At 38.6% G+C, this 27,431-nt stretch overlaps 1 protein-coding gene across 1 annotated transcript in view; it reads left to right on the top strand.

Moving 5' to 3' along the window:
* Positions 1-10,054: 10,054 nt before the first annotated feature.
* Positions 10,055-27,431, top strand: part of ELP4 (elongator acetyltransferase complex subunit 4) — a 144,297-nt gene continuing 126,920 nt past the window's right edge. Inside the window, exons 1-3 of the mRNA XM_027705331.1 lie at positions 10,055-10,550; positions 15,519-15,554; positions 24,706-24,827. Of these exons, the coding sequence (XP_027561132.1) occupies positions 10,055-10,550; positions 15,519-15,554; positions 24,706-24,827 (654 nt within the window). The remainder of the gene's footprint in view (positions 10,551-15,518; positions 15,555-24,705; positions 24,828-27,431) is intronic.

The following is a 27,431-nucleotide window of genomic DNA, read 5'->3' on the forward strand; positions in this document are numbered from 1 at the left end:
TGCAGCCGCCTGGTTTTCTATAGACAGCCTGTGCTCTGCAATATGCAGTGCAGACGAAACAGAGCTTGGGCTTTCTAGCTGAAATAAAATAGATTCACATAAATTAGTTGGCCATTTCCAGATTCCTAAATCCCCTATTACATCTTTTATTGACAGCTCCTGTGAGGATAGCACAAATGGTATTCTCTTTGTACTCTTTGCTTCTGTAACACTCACACTCCGAGGGAAATGCACATAGGTTGTCCAGAAATTACCGTCTTGTTTGCTGTAATCTTGGATTACAATTAACTGTGTACATAATAAAATTAGGAAATCAATGAGCAGATTTATCATTTCCAGAAAACCAACAGCATTGGGTAAGGCAGTTTAACATGTGGTGCCAAATTTTTAAATGCAGGAAAATCGAAGTTGCAGGCACTGGAAGTGCCATTAAACAAATTACTGGACTTGATACTAAACGGATTTTTCACTTTCATAAAAAATTTCCAGTCACATTTGCTTTATGTTACACTTCCCAATTCCGGAATTTCACTGAATATTTAGTGACAGTTTATCAGTTTTTCCTTAGATAACAAACTCTCCTCTTAACATTCTCCACTTCTTACCAGACACCTTTCTCTACACAAGGCAATCCCGTAACTTGCACCATCTCTTTCCCACCGAGTTACTCTGAGATTATCACTTTTAAAAAAATGCAAAAACCCAAACCAAAGAAAAAACTGCACCCTGACTAAGCCCTTCAAATATTTATGTTTGAGCTGTTGTTTATATTAAACTATTATTTTAAAACTTCTGCGTGAAATTAATGCTCTATGTGCTAGAATAGAGAAGGGTGTATATCTTGTTTATCAGGATTCTTCCCATATTAGATACATAATAAATACAATATTCTAATTACAGTCTGAGGATTCCAAACATCTAAGGCAAAAAAAGGAATAATTTTCAGAAGGTCTTTCCATGCTGGAGATCAGATAGAACTTGCTTTGTATTTCCAGCTGTTGCTTTACTCTAGAAGAAACACTGGATTAAGTCTGGCAAATCTGCAAAAGCTTGCTGATATTCTGGAAGAGATTATTTTTACACATTATCTCTACTAGGCACTGACAGTTTGTCTCCAACAAGTGCTCCTCCATCCACTGATCTCAAGCTGATAAGGAGTTCAATCCTGTAAATATAAATTCCCATAACACAATTCTCTGGTGTTAAATAACTAGACCCTGCCTACGTAAGAATGAGCAATTTTTCAAAGCAGTTCTCACTGGTTCTATTTACCTTTGGGAAGCAACTCCTAACAATCCCACAACCCCGTACAAAATGCTGTGTTAATGGCCAGATGCATTCCAGGGCTTGTCTCTTCCTCCGGAGCTCCACACGCCCATCTTTGCTGAACAACAAATCCAGAGAGCTGAGCCAAGGCGTGGTCATACATGGGCAGGTCTGAGCCTCTCAGGGATGCTGAAACATTCACTTCACAGTTTTCTGCAACAATGTCAAAGTTATGACAAACACCAAAGGTTTGACAGACATCACAGTCACCCTCCTGGTAACTGAGAAACATCCCATGCCTGTGTCACAAGGGTCAAATAACTGTATTCTGAGCCACACGTTCATTTGAAATTTCAATATTTTCACTTTCCTGAGACACAGACATGCAGACTTTGAAAATTCATTCAGTGTAATAAGACAAGGCATTACAAGTCCAGTTTTCACATTAGGCACTTAAAAACTACAGCCCTATAGAACCTGAAGTTGCCCTTGGCTCACACATCCTTCCAGTGCTGACATATCATGAAGAAACATGAAGGTATTTTTGGGAATACCACTTGGAACAGTGAAGAAAAGAGGGGTAAGTAATTCCTCTATGCACCAACAAGTAAAAAGGCTGTTTACTTAAAATATTTTGTCATTGCAAAGACGATTGTTCACTGGTAAAAAAAACACCAAATCCAACAGAAACACCACAACCAAAAAACCAAAACCCCTCCACATCAAACTAGCAGCCTCTTTCAGGACACCATCAGCAGGACTGTTTAGAAAGAAACACAACTGTCTCAACCTTATCCCCAGTGCTGGTCTCAAATAAAATGTCGTCATTGAAGAGGACTCCACAGTGGTTTATGAACAGTATGGGATCTTAAACAGTAAATCAAACCTGACAGATAATTAAACTATAAGCAATCCATTAAACATTTGAAAAATGCAAAAGCAGAAAACAAGAGTAGTTTTAGCACTGTCAAAAAATGGAACAGTAATGAAGAATCCTTCTGTATGTTCATCAATACTTTCCAGTTACGAGCATCACCTTCTAATGAAATACCTTATGCACACTCTGCATTAATAAACGTGTTAAAAAACAGGAGAAAGGCAACACAGTCAGACAAAAGTGTGCTCAGTATTTACATTTTCAAGTTACCTGAACAGAAAAATGCAAATCAAGTGCCTGTCACTACTATTATTCTACAAAAATTTTGACGGCTTTCCCAGAGTGCTTTGTAGTTACAACGTTCTAAATACACACATGTACATGGATTCAAGTACTTTTTTTCAGAGAATTGTATTTCATGTGAGTTTATGCAGTAAAAATAAACTGTAATCAGGACTTTTTCTCATTGCTTAGTAAAATTTTATTAGTTATTTCTGAGCTGGTTTAAAACACAAGTTCTGTAGGGTCTTCTCCACTTACAAGATACAAGTATAAAAAAAGTTCCAAACATCAATAGATGAGTGCAATGATATTCAGTCTAAGTTAATCCCCAGACATCCAAATCCATGAATAAAAATTCATCAGTTTTAAATACACTGAGCCTATTAAGCAAGAACAAAAGCATATGCACAAAAGAGCTTTTAATATATTTCAAAGCCCACAAGAGCCGTGGTCTCATTAAAATTATAAATTACACAAACATGGAATAAAGATTCAAACTGCAGTGCAGCTAAGCAGATTACAGCAAACCCCGCGTTCCATATGATAACACACCATGGCCCTCCCAGATGGGGGCTTGGAACAAAAAGGCCATCACTGCAGCTAGGGAAAACCTCCTTGTGATCTCTGCTCTCTGTTCGGCAGATGACAGCCAAATAATATGTTGATTATTCTGTTTGTGCTGCTAAGCTTGTAAGGTGGAATAAAAGCGATATGATCTATTGTGAACTCCATGCTAATGTGTTGCCCCACTCATAAATAATATACGGAATTTATTCTGAGCTTATCTTTTTATCTGAGTTCCAGGTTTTAAATGCGTGAGCTAAAACAGAAAGCCAGCATAAACTATTATTTAATTTGATGGTTTAAAGTAAAAGATACAGCTGACACAACAAGTGAGAGAACTGACTACTCAGTGAATCAAATAAGTAGAGGTGCCTTTCTCCAATTATATGCTGAGGTGCAGAGAACCTGCAAGGCACTGAGCACACTCCAGCCCCACAAACTGCACTGTCACAGACCCCAAACACATGACCAAGCAGGGCCTTTATGGCTTATTTTACCACAGACAACCACCCCAAATTCAAATTTCAAATGAGAACACAAGTACTTGTAAAACAGAAAACCAGTACAGAAACAATCGCTGTATAACTTCACTAAAATCGTATCTCCCTGAACTGCCTTCTTAAAAACTATTCAAGTTTTTAATAAGTGATCAGATGTTATTTCATCTGAATTTACTAACTTGGTTTGTTCCAAAAGCACAGAATTTGGCTTGCCCTGCCTTCCACAATGCATTGCTTTTCTAAAAGGAAAATCGGTGACTGGTGACACAGCTCCTTCCACAGATATTCTGTGCATGCTGAGAAGACTGACCATCTTCCTACAATTTCATGTTGGTGATTTTCAGATTTTTCACGTCAGAAACGCCAGAAGTTCTATTACAAAATCACTGTGGCTTGGCAACAGCATGAGAACATCAAGATCAAACACACACTTCACACTTCTTGGACCAATGGAAGCATAGCTGACAACGAGAAAAGGTGAAAAGATGAGGGTCCGAGACTGTGCAACAGTTTTCTCAGATATATAAAAAGGAATGTAAAAAAAAAAAAGCTCAATTACCTTTCTTCCTTTGCTAGGGACACAATCAGAGCTCTGAATCACAGAAATAATGAAAATATGGCTACTGAAGACATACACATGTTCTAATAAGCCTTAAGACTAAAAATTCAGATGAATTATTCCCCCACTGCAATGAAATAACACATAAATACTATTTTCATACAGAACCAAGACAGAACCTTGAAACAATCAGTGAATCTGACTGACACCACAACCTCAGGTGTGTCCATTTACAACACAGTACTGCAAGTTATTCTGCAGTCACCAGTTACAGTATTGTCATTTTTAGGGCCTTGATGATATTTAAGTTTCTCTCAATCTGTTTCAGCTTCTAAAACTTTAAATGTTGATTTATTTTTATTCCTCTTACCTAGGTAATCTCAGACAAAATGCAAAACAGTACCTGGGGGAAAAAACTGGTAGCAGCCATGAAACTCAAGCATCTTCTTACGATATATTCACATTTCTATAATCAAATCTTTCCTTATATTCTTATGAAATGCATCTAATAAAAAGGTTTCAACAATAAAAGAAACTTCCAGCTAAGATCACAGCACTAATAATATCTGAGCTAGCAAAAGCTAACTCTAGTCAACACTAATGTCAATGCATTACTGAGGAGCAGGCTCAGTATAGGAGAGGTAAGGAGCTGAATGCACTGAGATAAAGAATAATGACAGTTTGCTAAAATACAGCCTGGTTACAAAAAAGGCCAGATATTCAGTGTTTTCTGCCCTTTTTTCTCTTTTTTTCATCACAATACTATTCCAAATTTGGAACATTATGAGTTTCCTTAAGTAGCCAGTAGTGAATCTGGCTTTAGAGTGAGTTTTATTAGATTGCTGGCCTGTGTTTTACCCAACTTTATAACTCTCACTGAAAAACTTAAAATTCTTGAACTACTTAAAGGCCAAAATGACCCTTTTCTTCATCTACCTCTCAATGACCTGTTTGTCATTCTAGTCATATCTTCTGAAGGGCAAGCAAGGCTTTAGTCTCTGTGCTCAGAGCAGGCAGAGTTCCAGAGCTCTACAGGATCATTTACTGCAGCACATCCTGGTTCATCCCCCGTGCTATGGATGGTCACACTGCCATGGAACTAGAGGGAAGCCCACTGGATACGTCTGAATGTTCCAGTGACCCTGCAGGATTTTGTCCTCAGTGAAACCTGAGGGTTGTACACAATTTTGAAGCCACTGGCCAATATCCCTACTTGGGAAAGCCAGAAGCAGCATCATCCTGGCCTGGCTCAGGAACTGCATCCCTATCCACAGTGTTATCCAGCTCCTCCTAACACACATAATGCAGTCCAATCCAACCACTGCTCCTCTGCATGTCTCTATCAGACTAAAGACTGAGTGGTTCACAAACCCAAGATGGGCAAGAAAAGGGGAAAAATTGCTTGTTAGAGGATCCAACACTACCTGAAGTTACGTTGGTAGTAGCTGAATAATCAAGCTAGCATTCCTGTCTGGAACACCCATGGAAGTCACAGTGACAAGAATACTTGGCCAGTACACTGGAAACCTGAGGTTTCATGTTTGTGGGTCTCACCAAGGATGATAAACACAAGGAAAACAATCTCTATGACATACAGCATTAATCTGGATGATGCTTAATAAAACAGTATATTAAACTTCCAGTTCACGTTCAAGATTACTGTTCTGCATGTTTCAGTAATATTATACTGTACAATTTCATAATCTGAAGCTACAGAAACATTAAATAACTTCTTAAATGATTTACTGCCTTCAGCACTTACTACTTTAACTCATGTCTCCTAATTTACTTCTATTGTAAAAGAGCTTTTTAAATTTAACACAGGTTTAAACTTTTTTTTGCTGTTGTTCAGTATAACCCACAAAGATGCATTTGGTAACATCCAGAGGCTTTCTGAATAAAATCATATCACGTTTTATATAATATCATACAACTGGTAAGTCTTAAACCCTCCCACTAATCCTTTTTTTTTTTCCACAGACCGACTGGATAAGTAGTCTTTAAGCTTTCTCATACTGAAAAAAAACAGGTCTTTTGGTGTCAGAGCTTCCAGGATTAAACATTCTTTCCAGTTGTTGGCTCATGGCCTGAAGATCCTGCACTTTCAAACTTATCCCATTCTGGCTAGTTCAAAGATCAGGAAAATGAAGCCATCTTCTTTGCAGCCATAATCCACGCCCCATGCTGTTCGATACTTAAGAACATCTCAAAAGCAAACTACCTTGTTTCAGCTCCCAGCAGGAGCTCAGCAGGGCACTGGATCACATGACTGCAAACCCAGCCTAGTCAGGTGACTCGAGAGCTAATCTGATTTGGTGACTATAAAACTTTAATCAGTACAGTCTAATACCGTCGCATTCCAGAAGTGATGAGAGGAGCAGCTTGGCAAGGTAACAGCAAACACTAATAAGATTATGAATCAGAACTGCCATAGGATGTGGTTTTTTAGTTCTCTATCCCATACACAAACCCAACAGAAAAATATTACCGAAAACTGGTCAGGCAGGCAGGTTTTGAAATAAAATGGGCTGATGTGATTTATCCCAAAATCAGCAGCATTTCGTCCATTGCCACAGAAGGACAAGAGCGCACGCTGAATCTCGTAAGGCACAATTAAAACCTAGCAAAAGCATCCCTTTGAAATCAAAGACAATAAAATACATACATCAACAACACCATCTTGTTGGGAAACACACAGTGCTGGTGGCAATACCTGGAGGTCCCACGAGTTTCCAAGGGCAACCCACGTGGGCTGCACGTGGTGGACAGAGCGAGGCCATGACAGGAGTGTTCCCTCTTATCAACCAAAAATATCCAAAGCAACTTCAAGTGCTGCTGTTTTGGGGACTTTCACCAACTCTGCAGGCTACAGCTTTTGAAGAGAAATGTCAAACATACCTGCAGATCAAATTCCAAGCATACCCTTTTCCCAAATATTCCCATTGCTCTCTCACTCACCATTGTATTCCCTCTATTTTTTTTCCTTAGGGAATTTTCACCCAAAATCCTCTTAATCCATTTTAGAATCTGCATTTTGCATAGGCAAGCAGCTGAACTGGATCAGCAAGTTTACAAGAACATGAAAATAGAGCTTGACTTTTCCATAGCACAGTCAGGATTTGCAGCTAAAATTGACATAAAGGTGTTGTACACGACATGTGAGCTGCGAGAAAGAGAATTTGATTATTCCACAGTTTAAGACATCCCAATATAGACTGAAATGTTTAAATCTCTCTGACAAGGAATAACTTGCTAAGACATTTCCTGATCATTTGAAACAGCCTCCATGTTCCTTAGTTTCTCTGCATTTCCATTCCATCCCTAGAGCAGGAATAGTAGGACTTCTCTACCCACTAATGTGCATTTCAGGATAAGGGAGTTTTTTACATAGTAATGTCCTGTGGTTTTGCTTTCTGCCAGACAGCAGATCCTAAAGGGATCTTCTGCAATGGCTGGAAACTCACCTTTTGGAAACTGGACAGGTGAATATAAGCAAACTTTTAGTATCACTCAGAGAGAGTGAAAAAGTTATTATTATTCCTGAAAATGAAACACCATTGACTTTAAAATACTTAAATTAACTCCATAATTTCTTCTCTCTTTGTCTGAAATGAAATACAGGTAAAGTCAGATGTGGTAAGCAGTATTTTTATAAGCAAATATTCAGTTGTAAAGCTTTATTGTATCAAACTGTTAAAACTTAAAAAAAAAAAAATCTTTGAAAAATAGCTTATTTTCACCTGCTTCCTAAATCAGTAGGACTTGAGCTGTATCCATCATGTTAAAACAGAGGAAAAATGAATATCACAAACAGAACTACTGCCACATTTTAAACATTCAGCTCTGATACTGAAAAAACTGCTTCTACTTTGGCATTATTTTTGTAATATGTGAAACAGTCTCTGCTGTTACAAGTTACATTGTAAGAGACAGTTTCTCTATATTTTAGAAGGACGTCAAGTGACAAAATTTGTAACAAAAAATACCACTTTGTTGGAAAATACATGAAATTCTGAAATAGCTACAAGGTTCACAGTCAGCAAGAGCTGGAAGGTCCAAACCCACTGTGTGTCTACGCCCTTTTCCATAAAGCATCATCTCAGCAGGATGACATAAAATTAAACTATTAAGAAAGCCAATCGATAGTTCCAAGTCAGATTAGTGACCTGAATCAGCTCAAGAAAGGACCTGAGAAACACCAGGGTTTGCTGGAGGGGAAATAGAGGAGGAAAAGGAGGTGAAACTTCCTCTTTTTGCAACATTGACCGACTACATCAGCCCCTGAATCACAGATTTCCAGTAAACCTGCACTCTCTTCAAGAAATACTAAAACCGGTAGCAGCAGTTCCCATTTGCAAAATACTTTCATTATGTGGGCTCCAATATGAAAGAGAAAAGAAAAAAAGAGAGACAATTATTTTGCCTCCAGCTTTAGTTGCCCTGCAGGAAAGTGAGGTAAAAAAAAAAAAAAAAGGGAAAAAAAAAAGTTTAAAAACTGCATGTCAGTCAAGCAGCAATGAGAAATGGAAGAACCAAAGAGAGGGCTCAGCCCTGGGTGTATGATTACACCTATCCTGTAAAGTTAATACAACTTCAAGCAGTGTATTTTATTTAAAAAACAAGTAAGGAAACACTTTGTGCCACTGAAGTAACAAAAGGAAATTGTACTGCTTGGAATGGGGAAAAAAAACCATCCCTGAGATTGAGTGCGTGTGGTCAGTCATTGGATTCCCTTTCTGACAGGTGAGCAGTGACTTGGCAAAGACATCCCCATGGGGTTACAAGCTTCTGTAACAAAGTCCTCCAATACATGTACTGCAGTTTTTAAGTGTTACACACATCTCCAAGCACTCACACATGAAATATTTAGGTACTTGGACTCCAGAATGACAGTACAGTAAGAAATGGAAGAGTTACTGTGATGTTTTAGAAGTGGAGAACTCTCTGTAAGTTTAAGCCTCCTCCCTCAATTAACACAGACGTTACACCCCAGGATCCCACTAAAGGATTCTTGAACCCTTTTAAAAGAACTGTGAATTATGCTTTAGGCCTTTATTTTGTTAGTCTTTCCTATTCCAGATATTCACAACCCATTAGTCAGACATTCCAAAAGTGAAATTTAATAGGTATATTTATTTCTTGCCGTGTTTTCAAACGTGCCCTTGGATTTTCTCCCCTAAGAGCAGATACTTCTTATACTGAACAATAAATTATTAAAGACATTAAGACAAAACATTAAGACAACCTCTTGATACTCATGGCAAGAAATCTTAAACTGATCACTGCTTAATATGTAAAAAAGCTTGGCCAGCAGTACAAGGAATGCCATTTCACTAGGAAAACATAATACTAAAGCTTCACACTCCTAAATTTGAATTGGATATGAAGGAAAAACTCTGAGGTTCAGGACTGCCCACATATTTGTTGCCCTTTCAAGCTGCTAATATTTAACATGAGGATTTCTTTTTTTTTTTTTTATTAATATAAACAGAAAGTTCTAAGAACACAGGTGTTCAAAAACATGGCTTATAACGGCAGCAAAAATTGTTCATTGAAATCAAAGTGTGAGGGTGAAGAATTATAACACCAGAACCTCACTTTTATATTCTGCTGTGCGCAAATGTCTTCAAGCAGCTTGGGACGCATCTGAATCACCAACAGATGAAAAAGAAACATAAAATACTTGTGACAGTGGCTATCCTTTATACTGACAGGGATTTCTCTTAAATTCAGAACACTACAACATAAAGCGTTCACTGACAAAGCAAAACACAAACTTTAATGTCTTTAACTTTTTCTACCACAGGTCTTGGTGCAGGCCCACCACACCGATGCGAGATCTCGCTCCCAAGTTACGGTATTAAATCACACGTTTATTTATGTGTCCGCGGCTGTTTACGAACAGGACGGGGACTCCGAGCATACTCACATTTTACTTTACACGCAATAAGGTAAACACACGTTTTACAAGCAGTTTTTCCTCCCGGGCTCTTTGCGAAGGGGCCGATGCCGACAGGGCGTGAGCCCGTCCCCTCACACCGCTGCGCTCCCAGCCCTGCGGACACCCCCGGGAGAAGGGAGGAGCCCTCCGCAGCACCCGCACCGCACCCCTCGAGCCGGTCCCAGCCCCGCTCAGTCCCGGCCTCCCGCTCTCTCAGCCCCGACCCCGCTCTCACCTCCCCGCTCGCCGCCGGGCGCCTCAGCCCTTACCCGCCCCTCCCGCCCCCCACCTGCCAACACCGCGGCCTCCCATTGGGTGCCTGTTCTGGGAGCCGCGCTCCCATTGGCGCAGAGCGCAGGGCCGGGCCCTCCCGGCGTGCCCGGCCGCTGCCGCTGCCCGCACCCGACATGGCGGTGGCCGGCGGGGCGCGGGGCCCAACCAGCTTCCAACGCCGGGCCGGGGCCGGAGCCCGCCCTGCCGCCCTGCCGGGCACCCGGCCCGCGCTGCGACACGGGCAGCTGCTGCTCTCCAGCGGGCTGCCCTCCCTCGACTGTGTGCTAGGTTGGTGGGAGCGGGACCGGGACCCGGCGCTGCCCCCCTCCCTCCCTCCCTCCCCCGTGCCGGGCCCTGCCCGCCCTGCGCCCCCCGTGACCCCGCGGCGGCTCCCGCAAGGCTTCTCCCTCCTCCCCGCAGCTCCCGGGACTGGGAGGAGGGCGGGGGGAAGGAGGAAGGGGCAAGGCAGGAAGGGGTCCGCAGGTTGCCGTGCCCTGCCGTCGCCCCGGGCAGTGGCTGAGCGCCCCTGGGCACCGCGTCCCCGTCGCGTTCCGCGGGCACTGTCACATAAGGGCGCTGAAGGGCTCGGCTTTGAAAGCCGCGTTCGCTGGATTAACGAGTGGTGTAGTTCTGGTTCTCCGGCGTGGCACTGGTCGGGATGTGTCGGACGGGGTTTTCTGTCGCAGCGGCATCACTGAGATGCCCCGTTTGGAGGGGTTGCGCTGGTGTGGGGCTGTGCTGCCTGTGCCTCTGCCTTTGCCTGCTCGCAGTGTCAAGAGGGTCCCGTGGACTGATCTGTTGTGGCTGTTGCTGTGTTATCATCTGTGGCATGAACTGGCACCTTTATGGGATTGGGAACTAATTAATTGCACTGTTTTGTCTGTATGCACTAGGGCTGTGTGATCCCTTTACTAACTGCTCACTAAATGCATCTTTAGTGTACATCAACGTACCTCAACTACTTTTAGGTAGTTTAGGTACTTTAGCTTTGTTCATTCATCCTTGGAGCATATGGAATATAGGAATATACCGCTTTTTTTTTCTAAGGATATTCTGTATGAGTAATGATAAGTATAAAAGTTGTATCCATTTTATAAAGAACTTTTCGCAGCCTGTGTATCGTTTGTGCATGTCTGTACTTTCATCAGGGATTAGAATCGTTGTGGAGAAGGCTCTTCCTCCTTTAAGAGAGAAGTATTACATTGAGTGTAATTTGTGAAACCCTTTAATTGCATAAATAGACGATTTGCTTTGAAAATTCCAGTTCTTCTTCATGTTCCCTGTTATAAACAGTGGATTTTGCACAGCCTGGCTCAGAAGATGTGGACAGCTCCCATGGTGGCAGTCTCCTAAATTTCCAGGCACTTGCACACACAGTTAGTGGTTTGTCATGGAAACTGAGGACACTTTCAATGAACCCAGGCTCCCTTCTGAAGTACATTTTCCTTGTCTTTTAAATATTTAGTAATTCCCTGACCTTGCTAATTTTTATACTTAAATATCAAGGAAGTTTTTCAACCCTAGGAATAGCAACTTGTGGAAATACTTTTAAGATAGTTTTTGGGTTCTGGCATCTTTGTAAAGCTGTAAAAGTCTATATTCCTGTGTAAACCTTTGGTAAGCTCCTAGCCCTTGAATCACTGATTTCTGGGGGCTGAGTGGGTAGGCCAGGAAAGACTTGTGCCAAACATGGTGACTATAAAAAAGTTTCCATTAGTTCCAGGTATTAGGCATTTGTGGAGACAGACCATCTGTACAAAATCACTGATTTTGGAGACTGGGGAAGGACCTCAAGAATTTGCCTTCTGCAGCCTTAAAGGAGGCTCAGCACCAAATTCCAAGTTGTTTGCTCAGGGCTTTGTCCAGTTTAGTCTTGAAAATCTGCAATGGCAGAGATTTCGCAGCAGCTCCGGACAACCCGGTCCAATGCTCACTTATTTTTGTAGGGAGTTTTATTCTTTCTTATATCCATTGGGAACTTTTCCTGCTTTGGTTGATGCCTGGTTTTTGTTGCCCTCCCTCAGTTAAGAGCTCAGCTGTCTGCTCAGTAGCTTCTCTTAGGTACCATCCCACAACCTTCCTCTCTTCTCCAGGTTAAACAAGCCCAATTCCTTCAGCCCCTTCTCTTAGGTCATTTGCCCCATCTTGGCTCCCCTCCACTGGACTCATTTCAGTTTATCTTTGCTTCTCACTTCACTTTATCTTTACTTCTTTCTTGTACTTTATCTTTACTTCTCGCTTCAGCTTATTTATACTTTTTCCTTGTACTGAGTGTCTCAAAACTGGACCTCGTATTCCAGATGTGATCTAATGAGTAAAGGGGATAATCACATCCTTTGACCAACTGACTGAGCCCACTGTGCTGGTGGAAGTGTTGTGCTTGGTCTCCTTCCTGTCCTTTCTCTGCGTGTGTGTGTGGAAATGCTTCATAAATGTGTTGCAGAATGCTGTTTATGTGTTTCTTAAAGAGTGCTCTTACTTTCCTTATTTTGTCTTGCTCACTAGCATTTAAATAATTGCACAAAATATTTAATTTTTATTGTCACCAGGGACAGAGGACAATCCTTTTTTTTTTGGTACAAATTCCCAGTGGAAATTGCTATAAACTCTCTTAGTCTATGTTTCATAGACATATTTTTTAACAGTCAGCAGGCAGTCTTCTAAATCTCTGGCTTTGGGCTTGAATTTAATATTGCCTGGTTCAGAATCTGTAACCCAGATACAGCTTTATTTGTCAGACATGAAGATACAGCTCAGGAGTGAGTAAGGGAAAGCGTGGTGTTATCAGACACAGGTGTAATGAGGAACTTCTGAAGAGAGGAATAGGCAGAGGATACATGGAGGGATTTCTTTTACTCTACAGCTAGAGGCTGATTGTTACATTATCGTTGGTCACTCTTCTTAAGCAATGCATTTCCTTTGGAAAAGAAGTGTTGGATGAGTGCTGGATTTCAAATGCCACCTTACCATTAGGGCGCTGCATTTTCAGGCTTTATAGTCAAGTTTACTTCCAAGGTTTTACTTTCAAGACCATATATGCCTGATTTGTGCCAAAGCAGTTCTCTGTAATGAGCTGCAACTATTGTATACTATAATAATCACATGCCTTGTGTGGAGTGTTTTGTTTCAAGCTGCTTGAAAAAAAAAGATCAGGGATACGCTTTGAAAACAGTCGGGACATTTCTCAACATGCAAAGTTTGTTGTGTTTCTGTCCATAGGATCCTAAATCTCTTTGCTGTAAGTGGCAATGTGGAAAGTTACAAATCTTGCTTAGTTGTTTATGTGTGCTACTGCCTTAGACACTGGCAAAGAAAAAGTAAAGTAGCAAAATTAGGAAGAATAACAAGTTCACAGCAGCTTTCTTGGGAAACTCAAAGATTTTACCTCTTCCTTTTTCACTCCATCAGCGTTCCTGCTATTTTTTCCTGTCACCTGTTTTTTGCTTAATTTACTATTATTGTTACTAATTATAATATGAATATGTAACCATTGTAACTGCAATAGTTTTACATCCCATCTAATAGAACACACTTGTTCAAACTGTTCACTGCACCTGATAATGTAAAGCCAGTCCTCTGACCTGAGCTGGCCTTCAGCAAACAGGGTGTGTGCACATGTTACAGCTCTGGCTTGTAGAAAGAAACAGTACCATTGATGATCTGAAAATACAGCTTGTGAGAATTTTGACTGCACTGTCATAGTGTTTGACAAACAAATTCTCTCTTGTGCAAGCGATTTAAGAGCAGAAGAGACACTGCTTCTGTTGTGGCTACAGGTGAACTTTTTATAGCTGAGGTTTTTATGTCCTTATTGCCTTGAGGTAATACATTACTTATGGCTGCTTTGATCATATTTTCTGTGTCAAGCTGTAAATATTTGAGGCATTTGTACGTCTTGACTTGGGAGCATAGCTTGAAAAATCTGCAACGATGAAATTAGTATGTGACTAAACACTGTCACTGCCATGTGCTGCTCAAATCGTGGTGCATCGTGGCACGATGACAAAGTGATCCTGTTGTGGTTTTAGTTCAGGTGTGATACTATGCAACAACTTATTCAGCCTATGGGAAAGAACTTTGCTTTTTCTCTCCTGGGTAATTCAACATTACAAGTGCTGCAGACATTTGTAGTCCCACCAGCAGAGCTATAAAGATTAAGAAGGTGGTCCAACTCCCATGGGAATCATTTTAAGTGAAGTTTAATGAACCCTTATAAATTTATAAAGTGAATGATCCTGTTCACTAGAGTCCATCTATGCACTAGAGTGCATCTGTGCAGTCCAGAATTAACTTCTGGAGCTTTGGATGTTGTGCCAATGTGATTCAGTTTGCTCCTAAGTTTTAAATCAGTATGTAGTTGCAGGTGGCATACTGCAATTCCCTTCACACAAAACACTTCAATAGGCTGGTTACATAGGGCCATTGGAACACTTCCAGGAATTTTTAACCTTCCTGTCACAATCATATAATTGTTAAATGAAATAGTCTGATGTCAAGTTTTTCCACTATTGTAATTCTTGGAATTCAGATTATAAGCCAATTTACTCTTCACCTAAAATAAAATATGAATTCTTCTTTCACTGCCTTTGTAAAGGAATTCGTAGAATTGTTGTTATGTCCTAGACATGCTATGAAAGACTTTACTAGCATCTGGTTTTTCAGATGTGTGTTAGATGTTTATGATCTGTCAGTCTGGGTTTCAGTGGGTGAAATCCTGCCTATCTCACTGCCACGTCTGTTTTCAGTAACAAGATAAAAAAGCAGTGGAGCCAGGATTTTTGCCTCAAAGCCTTGGGTGGGAATTTTCTAGCTTCTTAGTATGTCACTTTGCTTACATGCTTCTTGGTACAAAGGAATACCCCTTGATAGTGATTAATATGAATTTAATTTGTAGCATGTTTACTCGCTTGAGTCACCCAAGTAAAAATCTGCTGGCTCAGACCACACATCACTACTGTGGTACTTGAGTGTAGTTCTGCAGAGCTCTGCAGGATCTTTTTACCACAATGATGATAGTACAGTATATTGTGAAAGTAATTGTAATGTGCAGTATGTAATTACATGTAATGTATAATTATTTCATAATAGAGAATTGTAGTAAGTATTGCAAAGGTAATTAAAATGTTGTTCACTTTTATATTTTTAAATTCCCCGTTATCACCTTTCTTTGACTTATAAACTAAGAAAAGTTAATTGTTCTCTAACATAGTATTAAAATGAAGTCTTACTTTATTCTTCATTTTGTTTTGTTTCCAGGTGGAGGCGTAGCTGTTGGAACCCTTCTTCTCATTGGTTAGTATAGAATATATATTAATGCATTCATTAAATAGCCTATCTTTTCACTGTTTTTTGGAGTCAGACTTTAAGGAAGTGTAACTCTCAGGTCCATTCACTCTGTGTAGCCTTCAGAGTGGACTGTTGCCTATTTCAAGAATTATTCAATTAATTTTAGACACACAAAAAACACCACAGAATTCTGTTTGAAGGGATGGTGTTCAGCACATTCCAGGACTTCCTAGCAAAGTATTCAAATTTCCAAACTATTTGATTTCCTGTAAGATTCAGACTGTTTATCATCACTAAGGGTTTGTTGTTTGTTGTTTTTTTTAAGTTTGGCTGTCTGAGGAAGATACTTAATACAGCATCTTTTCATCTTTTGGTTGCCAGAATCAGCTGAAAGATGATGGAAGGCTTTCTGTGAGGATGTGGATGAGGCACACAGAGATGATTTAATAAGTGACAGCAGAGTTCCCTTTGCAGACCAAATTGCAGCTGTGTGGGACCACATCTCCACTGCAGCTCCATTGCCCAGCTTTCCTTAATAATTCCTTTTAAATGTTTATCAGATTAATGGTTCTTATGAGAACCTTTCTTATGAGGTTCTTATGAGAAACATTCAAGCTTGTTACTTTCCCTGTAGCAAAAAGAACTGATACTACAGGGAGGAAAAAAAAGAAGAGTTATTAGAAAAATACATGTACTTATGTGGAAAACATCTGCATCTGTAATCTGAGCTCACATCTTGAGTAGTGTGACAAATTTGATACTACCTTTTCATACCAAGTTGCTGGAACAAAAAATTAGGATCCTAGGGACAACAGTTTTCCAGTCGCTGCAATATCTCTGAACTGTTGGAGTTCACACAACTAAAAAGTTGTGTGATTGTTTTCTCCCACTGAATAAGATGTAAAGTACCTCAATTTCCTTATTTGTAGGACTGACAAAAACCTGTCCCATTGGAAAGCTGTCTGAGATACAAGAAGCAATGTCTGAGTGCCTACATATTAAATTCCCCAAATCCTCCATTAAATACTTAAAAATTAATTATTATTTCAAGTTAAAACGTGGATGACAGGAAGACAGCCACCAATAGGTATGAAATTGTAGGTAAAGTCATGCAGATAAAAATAAAAAAGATGTTTTTACACTTAAAAAGGCCAGTTTCTTGCAGAAGATTGAAAGTGCAGTAAAGCATCATTTTGGCTAAATCCTGAGTGAAGAATTTAACAGGATAAGAATCAGTGTAAAATTGTAAAATTGGAGTTTAGGGACAAAATCTGAAAAACTGTGCTCCAGAGTAAGAAAAAAGTAATTTTCATTTGTTTTCTGAAAGGGATGAAAACATTGTGGTCCTGATATTTTATATGTGTTTAGTTTTGCTGTGGAATGACACCCATCACCTGGGAGATTGTATCTAAAATTTTGGTTAAGTATTTCGAGTGGTTGCAATATTTTGAATTGGTTTTAAAACTAAAGAACTAAGCAGGGGAAAGCTTCTTTTAAATCTCTTTTAGCCACTATAGGAATTACATTGTGTTATCTTCTGTTGTTTATAGGGCTCATGTAACCTGCACTAGAGGCTGGAAAACATTTTCTGTTTGCCACTGAGCAAGCTAATTACTCTGCCTCTTACTGTGGCTTGTTGTTACTTTACGGCTAGTTTTTATTTCTGCATTTTATCCATCGTTAGAGACAGTTATTGATGTGTCACTGAATCTTAGAAAATGTTGATTTTTACATAAAGTATACAAATGAGTGTATGTTGTGGTGCAGCTTAAGTAATTTGAATAGTTGTCTGCCAGAAAAAAATAACCGACGTTGCCTAATTCAAGCCATTTTCAGTTGGAGAAGAGCTGCAATCTTGCTGTGCTAAAGGAAGAAGGAAAAAATAATGTTAGATCCTGTTCTATTTTACATACAGATCAGAGATTATGAGACTAGATTGATTTTGTTTGGTCTTCCCATTGCAATATTTGCTGCCCGTTCCAGCAGACAAACTGGGTGGCATCAGATGAACCCACTTGGCCTGAGCTCAGTGGCACCACATGAAGCGAGTACACAGGCAGTGAGCTTTGTGTTCTGATGGAAGACATGGCAGGACTCAAATGATGTGAACATGGCAGGAATTTTACCTTTTTTTTGCCTCTCCTCTGAGCTCGTGGCTGGCAATACCCATGGTAGGTTTTAATTGACTTACCCTTACGTCGGTTGTGTGTTTGTGATCTGATATTAAACTCAGCGCGAAGGAGAACGTCTCCTTCAGATCTGAAAACTAATTTCTTTCCCCAAATAAGACCTGTGTTATTTTGAAACATATAATTATATACAAGAAGTCTTAAAGCAGGAACTATATTTATTCGTGACTCATTAGTCTAAAAATTTTTAGACTCATTTTTAAAGTTGGTGCAGGTAGAATTACAGTTGCATTGTTAGAATATCCTGTCAGTATACCAAAAAATTCTGTCATGAGATTAGTCTAGGCAAGCTTAATATTATCAGGATTGAAGCTGTCAGTGATAAACCTCCTAGGAAGATCTTTCTGTGTTGTACTCCAAGTGTTATAAAAAGGTTAAATTCTTCCCCCTTACTTCAACATTCTCTAAGGCAAGAATAAATTGCATTACTTTTAGCTTAGCTCCCTTTGCAAATTAAATGCTCATCTTCATTATTTGACACATTATCTTGGTTAATTTAACCAAATAATAGTAGATTCAGGGTATTAAAATATTTATTTTAACTGTTGTGTTCTGAGATGTAGTAATGGCACAGGTTACTTGCTAAGACAGTAAAATATTGCTTGAAATCTAAGTGTGCAGTTTTTTAAACTCAATTCATAATAAAGAGCACCGTGATTTTCGGTTGAACTTAATTCTATAGTATATTCTTTTGACAGTGTTTTAATTACATGAGAATTAGAGAGCTGAGGCATACGGTAATCTCATGCAAGATCCTGGTTGCTAGAGGAGCTTGAAACTTCCTGCCTTTTGTTCATGCAACAAGAATTTTTAGGATTTTAACTAGTCCTTTAGTTTCAAGAAATCTTACTGTAGTGGGTTTGTAACAAGCATTCTGACGTGACACCATCAGACCAGTTTGTTCCATGTAAATGTGAGACCACTTTCAGCCTTCTGGAAGAATCTTCCCTTCCAAAACAAGTTGTGTGGCTGCTGATTAAGCACAGTCCTTCCCTCCTCCCATCTCCCATGTACTTCAACCTGTTTTGTGTCTGTTTTGCCAGCCTGGGGAAGAGTTTCCATAAGGATGTTACTTTGTTTTTTAAACATAAGCCTTGTTTGTGTGACACATTCTGCGTGGTGAGTTACTCAAATAGATCTCTCCTGGGTACCCTGTAAGAGCCTATTCTTACCTACCTCTAAGATGCTCTAGTTTTGACAAGGTCACTGACAGCTAAATGTTTTAAAGATTATCAGTAGAGGGTTTTTGTTGGTAGCTGAGGTCAGTTATTAAAAGTTAAAGATGTCTGGTTAAAAGCAGGTCTATACTTGTACATTCTAAGCCTTGAAGCAGTTTCAGCTACTTTAATTAGCTACTATTATTTTTGTTAGACATGCAATTTAACCTGACTGGTAAGAGCTCTCTTCACTTGTCAATATAACTGAATTTATCTTCTTTTTGAAGCTGAAAAAGATAATCTCAAGAGAGGTACAAAACAGTGATTTGCTGAATATAATTCTACAAAATACCAGTTACCAGAATTCGCCCTCCTGAAGTATGGCCAAATGCCAAATATTGTAACTTATATGTTTGACAACTCCGTTTTGGCATGTGCTAATTAAATGCAAGTGACACAAAGTATATCCCCTCCAGCTCAGTAAATGTGGACATTGGAAAAGTATCTTTTAAATGGAATTTCAGATTATTAAAATAATCGCATCTTATAACCTGCAGCAGTTCAGAGAGATGTTTCATAGCCACAGAAAGACACACCTTGGGTCACAGGACCCTACTGTAGAACTATCTGGTGAAAAAATTATCGATACTGATAGGCTATGACAGGCTTTTGGCAGCTTTAGGGCAACCTGTCTAGACTTTGTACAGAGGGAAAAAAAATAAGCTATGTGTACATTACATTGTTGCAGTCCTACTTTTCCCTTTTTACAGCTCCCACCGTTTTAAGCAATGATACTACAAATTACTGCTGGACTTTTTCAAAGACCTTCCTGTTTTTTATTATGCTGGTGTTTAAAAGTCGGGTGTTATAAATATGATCTGTACGTGTTTGTTATCTTGTGGTAGATTTCGTTCCTGACTTTTTGTTCCTCCTCAAGTTCTAGAGCTTGTTCTGTATCCCTCTCCTGAAACATGAATATCTCTGTGCAGAGGGGGTATTTATAACTAGAGACTTTTTTATTATTTACATATCAGTCACATATTTACATATCAATTTTTATAATTCCATTTTTTCCTTAATTTGTGCATAAATTATATATTTGCGGTGCCTTAGTGATATCAGTGTCTCACTGATTGCCCTTTGTTTTCTGTGCCCTAGATAAAATCCAGGGCCTTAAAATTTTACACCTAATTCTGTGACCCACGAATTTCTTTGAGTAGTAGCTACAGACAGTCTGTGCACAAAGGTGTTGAGAATGTCTCTTATGTATCCAGTGTAGTGGTGAAAAGGGCCATAAATAGGAATTGGTCTTTATCCTTAGTATTCCACGTGGGTATATGTTGGAATTCTTTGCAGTCATACTGACAGTGCTGCTTTTTCTCCGTGACAGTTCCAGCCATGAAAGAATGCTCTTGTGGAAGGAGACCAAAGGGTAACAATCACAATAAACTATTTTATTTATGTCCTTATCTGTAGGATCAGAAGAGGTTTTGTCCCGGAGACAATATGCATAACTTCTAGGTAAATAACCTCTTTTCCTTGTGTAGTTTTATGCTCCACTAGTTACTCACCTGCTCCTTAGCTGTGGAACACTCTTTGTTCAGAAAGAGTCGGAGAAAGCTGCGGAGGGCTGGGTGACTTGTGGTGGCTGGGCCCAGAAAAGGGTCTGCAGCTGCAAGAATCTTATTTGTTTATGTGCCTGAGCAGCTAGAAGTGAAGTTCCCAATGGAGGCTGCTGAGAGCACAGCCCTTTGCTGTGGAGGCAAAGAGAATAAAGATTTGGGCCAGGTTGGTCTCAAGTGTTTGGCTGACTCAAATGAACCCAGGTGTTGGTTCCTACACGTTACAGAATGAAGGTGGTTCTTGGGGAAATTTTGGAAAAGCAAAGAGAACAGTTGAAAATTTATCCTGGCCGTCAAAATAGTTGAGTCCAAGCGTTATCAGCAAAGTGTTTCCTTAAAATAATCAGTGAGCTGCTGAGGTACCTGTGCTAAATGATTTGTTTGTTTGTTTACGAGAAGAAAGCGAGCTGCACTGCTGTGGGTTTGAATAGTAACGTCACAATTGAAGCCAGGGTACAATGGATGCTATCAGAAAAGCCCCATATGGGTGCACTTTAGATCTTTTGAATACCACAAAAGTTTAGTGACCTAGAAATGAATCAATAAAAAGCCATCCTCTATTTGACAAATTGAAGAACTGAGGGATTCTTACAGATGCATTGACTTTAACAATTCCAGATACACTGTTTGTAAAGGCTTTCTGAGACACATTTAATCCTTAGAGTACTGTAGCAGACTATGAGGTGGTTTATATTTAGATTACTCTCCAATACTTAATTTCCTGTTTTTACTGTAAGTTTGCTGTTATGAAAATCAGTGTAAGCAAACCAAGGGAAAGGCTAATGCTAAAATGGTGTGTCCTTCCCCTGAATGTGAATATCTTTAATTTACTGCATTGACAATGCCTTATTGTTTTGCAAAATACGTTTTGGGTATGGCAGTGTAAGAACATCTCTAGTCCTCTTATATTACAAATAAGTCAATGAGTCAATGAAATTAATTATCATCTTGATTAAGTCAGTAAAAGGGTTTATATCCGTGTTCCTTATTGCTTTTCTTCTACAGTTTGTTTTAATGTTTCAGCATTTCAAATAAAATTTGAGTAAAAATTCTTCTTTACTACTACAGATTTATTTCCTCATAGTTTAGTTAAATAATCATCAACACACAGTGTGATTTCTTACATTTGTGCCTTAGTTTATGGAGTTTGTGTGTTATGTTTGGCACAAAATTGAGCATGTTGTTTACTTTCTAAGGAATAATTAGTATCAGAAATGATGATCCAGAGAGACTGTCTGTATAGCTGCTGCACGTTCACAAACCATAAAATAGTTGAAGTAGATATTTGCTTATATTCCATTAAATATCAGTTAAGTCCTGTCTGCATGCAATACAACTCGGGTTTTCTGTGCCTCAAATGGTGGAGAAGGTGAACTTTATCCTACAGATAAAAATTAATAAACCAAGATTTTTTTGTTTGCCAGGGATGATGTTAAATGTCACAGCTGAGGATCCTTCCAGAGCACCCAAGGAGTGTTCCTTTTCCTCTTTTTTTTGAAGAGAGGGACATCTGACAAAATAGTCTCCCTCCACTGACATCTACTGCAGTGATGTGATTACAGGGTGGCTTCTTTCAGGTAGCTCAGACAATTTAAAAAAAAAAAAAGTAGATATCATGCTGTCATTTTGATTTTTAGGGGGCCTTGGTTCTTAAATTGAGAGCTTCATAGATGGAGATTAGCACATGGAAATCAATATACTGTGGATAATATATTACCAGTGATATTGCAGTAAGGAGCCAAAGCATAAATAACTGGAGAGAACCAACGTTTGAGGGCAGGAACTGTAGGTGTTCCTGGCCTCCAATTATAAGGGAGACTCTGTGTTGAAACAGTTCAAAATCTAAGCAGGCTCCAAAAACTGTATTTACAAAATAAGGCTGTAATACTTCTTCATAACTTTAGAAAGTTTCTGTTCTGCTTTTTGCTTCTGCAGCTTTAGTGCTTCAGTTTTACCTGGATTGACTCTTGTCTCCATCCTGGCTCTGCCTCCTCAGTCACAACACAATGTGTGGAGCTGAGTTACGAGGGAGGCAGTTCTTCAGTAACACTATTCATGGCTTTATAAGGATGTGAGAGTAAACTAGATCAAATATTTAACTAAGAGCTCCAAACTTCCAAGGAAATTGCAGTTTGTAATTCTGTCAATGCTTTCAGAAATCAGTCCTGCTGAAATTTTAGTAAGGAGCCCAGCACTGTCACCAGTGAGCTTTTGTCAGTACTGCCCTTTTTATGATACAGGTCTGTCCAAATCACTACACTGTTGTATTTTAAAAAATGTAAGTGTGTTATTGCAAATACAGAAGGTTAGTATGGCCTACTAAGCAGGTTAACAGTATCAAAGATAACTTATATTAATACAGTCTGAGTTCCTAAAACCTGAAGACTCTACGATAAACTGGATATATGAATGGCAATACCAGTAATGATAGTGCTGCAGTTATTGTATTTCCTTTGGCTTCTTTGGATATCCAGTTTTATTTAATCTCCTGTCTCAGTGATGTGTTATGAAGCATTTTTCTTTACCTTGAAATGCTGCTTTGGAGTCACTTCTAGTTCATTGCTGGGTTTTAATGAAAGGGAAACTCTTAAATAAATATTTTTCCTTACAACAAAATATGTACTCTTGACACTATATCTTTAGGGATTATTATGAAGAAGAAAGAAGAAAGAAATTTAAAGATACACTTAAAATTTGGAAAATTTGTATCCCAAATACTAAATTTAAAAGTGAAATAAACAAAGCAGGAAATAAATTCTGTTTTACCTGATACCCCATGGGAGTTGGGGAATGTCTCTTGGAGAACTATTTCTTTTCCAGTGATTTTGAATACTTGTGGTTTGAATTTCTTGTTAATCTTAGCCCTTTTGACTCTTAAGCTCCAAAACATTGCATTTTCATACATATTGAAGTTACAATATTTTTGTTAGATATGAACGACAACTTTCTAATTTTCCGTCTTTGTTATTGGTTTTCTGGTTTTTTGGGTGCTTTTTTACTATTTCATATGTGTAGGGAGGAAATTGTTTCCAAGTCACACAAAGAATGGACTGAGTCTTGTTTGTTCTCTATAAAGAAAATCTCTCTGTGTTTTTCTGCCCCGACATCCCTGTGTGTTGTCTTCCAGCAGCCAGCTTAACAGGTGAAAAAGTAAAATTGTGCATTTACTTTTCTCCCCAACAAAATATTTTAGATATCTTTCTAAATAAATGTCAGGAATGATCTAAAATTTTCTGGGACCGTTAATGACATGGTTATATTGTTGGGTACTTTTCTTTCTGGTATTAGTGCTGCTAATGTTGGTGTTTCCTAAAATTAAGGAACATCAGAGGTGATTCAGATTTCAGTTGTTATGTACTCATTCACTTCCCCGGCAACTTTAAGTTATGATAAGTTTTAATTGTATGAAGTTCATTAAGATTTTCTAATTCTGGTAATTTCTGATACCTGCAATAAAGAAGCTGAAGGAAATATTGGCCTTTCTGAAGTCAGTGGGAGCTTGTATTTTCATGTCAGTAGGCCAGTATTCACAATGTCTGTTAACAAGTATTGTCTCATTTCTTAAACTGTAAATTCCTGTGTCTTTTGAGTGTGTTCCTGACTTTGCTCTGGTTAGCTTTCAAAAACAGTGTTGCAAATTACCTGTTTTTTTCAATACAGACATTGGGTTTGCCTGTTTTTGTAGTTTTCACAGCTTTGAAAGAAATGCAGATGTAAGAATGTCTCAGTGATAAATGATACCTCTGTATAGCTTTAGCATGCCCAAATATGATTGAATTTTGAAAAGCATCAATTAATAGCTATTTTAAGCAAGGTAATGTTTAAAGCACTGAGAATGTAAATATTAATATAATTCTCCTAAATTAATAAACCCCATTCCATTAACCCATAAAATTCAGTAATCTTAGTTGATTATGGGAAGCCTTGTAAGGAAGATAATACTGATTGCTGTATCCCATCCCTAATTAGAATCAAGTGCAGGATTGAGAGCTTTTTCCCTGTCTTGAAAAATTCTAAATACAGTATTATAAGCATTATGTTTAAAGTTTTGGAATCCTATTTTACCTCTGTTGTACATTATACACTCCAGGGAATAGAGCAAAAGGGGGCTTTTACAGTGTTGTGAACATACAGGTGGGTGATTTATCTAACAACAAAAAAAAAATTCCAACCATTCTTGTTTTCACAGAGGAAGATAAATACGGCCTTTACTCCAATTTGTTGTTCAAGTATTTTCTCGCAGAGGGAATTGTCTGTGGACATGACCTGTTTGTTGCTTCTGCTAAAGAGCATCCTGACAACATCTTGAAGGTAAATAAGACTCATTGCTTTTGATAAGTAAGGCTGTAATCTCTTGATGAACTTAGACACATTTTAAAGTGTGTGTATTGTGTAGTAACAAATTAATTAATCTTGGTGATTCCTAAGAATGTGTTGGGAAGTACAGGAGTATTTGCAGTAGCCAGATTTGGGAATTAAATTTAGCTCCCCAGCTTCCATCTATGGACAGCAGAGTAAGATCCTTCCAAGGCCAAATCAGGTTTGGAGCCAGCTTGTCCTTTATTTTGGTTGTGGATGAAAACCAGGCAGACTTGCTGGATCAGTGGAATGGTTTGAGTCCACCCAACTCTTCCCAGTTTTGACTGGCCTGTCAGGAAGAGTTGTTGAGGGGCTTCCAGTATGTTATGGTGGAAACAGTGCACAATTTGTGTAGATATTTATTGTAGTTTCCCATAGAGAATAAAAATACCATTTAACATCTTTACAAGTTCCTTTACGTTTACGTTTCGTTCTGACTCTTTTTTGTGCTTGGGAACGTGGTCAGCTTTGGGTCAGGTCATACAGAAAGGATCCTTTCAGACTTCAGTGGACTCCTAATCAAACACTCATAGTTTCTGTTATAAGAAAATTATATAAGGGAAAAAGCCTGATCAACAGTGCAAAAAAAAGCTGAAGTGTGAGGGTAATCTTACAAAATTTCATTAAATATTTTATGTCTTTCTAAGGCTGCGTTTTTCTAATATCAGAAGTAACATATAATTTACTGATTACTTCTGCATCAAGTGAAGTCTGGCTATTTCCTTAAGTGTCTTCAGAGACTATTTCTGGACAAAATGATTACTTTTCTGTTTTTCTATCTAGTGGTGGGAAATTCTATGCCTTACCTATTCAGTATTCAGTATTCAGGAAGAAGTATATTCTTAATGAAATTATATGACTGCATTATGAAAAATCGAATTTATTTTTTTTAATGATCTTGAAAGTAAAGAGGGTTCCTTTAGGGGTGAAATTTTTATCATTTTTTCTTGTGGTTTAGAGTGAAGCCTAAATAAATAGGTTACAAATTGATTTTTAAGAATGAATTACATAAGAACATGCTGTATTTTTTAATAATAATTGGTTTTAAATAACTGATAATCAATTCATTGACTCCCTGGCTGTACCATACATGATTATTGCAGTTGTATTTCTTATTGAGTTAAATTATTCAAATGAGTATTTTTATTGCACTGCATTAAATTTTCTTAAAATAGAGTAGCAAACATGCATTTTATTCTACTTTCATTCACCTTTGATTCAGTTGTTCACAGCCTGTCATATTTTTCCTAGCTCCTTTATACTTTTGCAAGTTAATTACCAGACACTGTTCCCCTCACCTCTCCTTCTTGCACCAGTGTGTTTGTGGTCAGTTAGTTTGATGTGCCTTATCAAGCTCTGTTGTCTGATCTGGAATAATTTTCCTTCCTAATTTCCAGGGTTGGACACTGGGCAATAATACTGCATTCCTCTGTTTTAACTCCATGGTGCTGTTACTATAAGAGACTATAAATGAATGGACAATGTTGCTGCGGAAAAGTCGAGGAAAACATGGTTTTGTTTTGTTGTCTTCCTCCGTTTGTGTTTTTATGTGTCCAACAGTGTTCTTGTCTGTGCTTTTCTTGACTATTCAGCACTTCCTTTGTTTGGCAAACAAGGCACAGCAGAGTTGATTTCTCTGATTTGTGTTGTGTCAGTGAAGTAACCCTCACTCAGGTGCTTCAAGAAGTCCTCTCCTGTCATAAAAATGAGCTCTTTGGGATTTGGATGACTCCACCAAGTCAGGGTTTTAATACAGCATATCTGACCATTGAATAATGTGGCATTTTATTTAATGGGATTAGTAGTTAATTTATTTTCATTGTCTGATTGGACTGTATTCTGAACTGGAAAGGCAACACAGACATGGTACATATCAACCTGAATTACACATTATGCTTGGGGTTTATTTTGTAAAATTCAAGTATGGATTCAATAAATTCCATGGCTAGTATTCTAATTAACTGGTGTATTACATAAAGGCAGTTCATTAACTGTCCATATTAAATGTCTATATAGTGTGGTCAGTCTATTTATATAATGTTCAGTTCTCTGCCAAGATGCCGTAATTGCCCTATTCCAATTTTGTGATGTGATTGGAAGTTTCTTGAACCTATAACCAAGACAAATATTGCTGGTAGTAGGAAGGGGAAAAGACATTCTTATAGACCATAATTATCTTGAAATTGTGTATAACTAAAAGACAAGCAGAGGATAAAAAGCCCTGATCAGCTGCCTAAGATATATTATATTACCACCCACCAATTTATCCATCATCCTTTGAAAACATATTCATGCCTTTTGTAGTCAAAGCTCCTTCAGGAAACTGGCATTAAGATGTAATGCTGAAAAATTATACACCTCTGGTAAAACCTACAGAACTATGTACATGCTGGTTTCTAGAAAGTATTTTAAACATTTGAGAGCATTTCTGTTCATTCTATATTCTTCAAAAAAGGCAACTTTTTACTGTAAGGGCAGAAATACTGGGAATAGTACATAAGGAATTATATGGTGACTTCTGTGATCGATCATAAAATAAAAATTGTTTGCACGGAA

Source organism: Neopelma chrysocephalum, unplaced genomic scaffold, assembly GCF_003984885.1.
Source record: "Neopelma chrysocephalum unplaced genomic scaffold, ASM398488v2 Primary Assembly neopelma1_323, whole genome shotgun sequence".
NCBI lineage: Eukaryota > Metazoa > Chordata > Aves > Passeriformes > Pipridae > Neopelma > Neopelma chrysocephalum.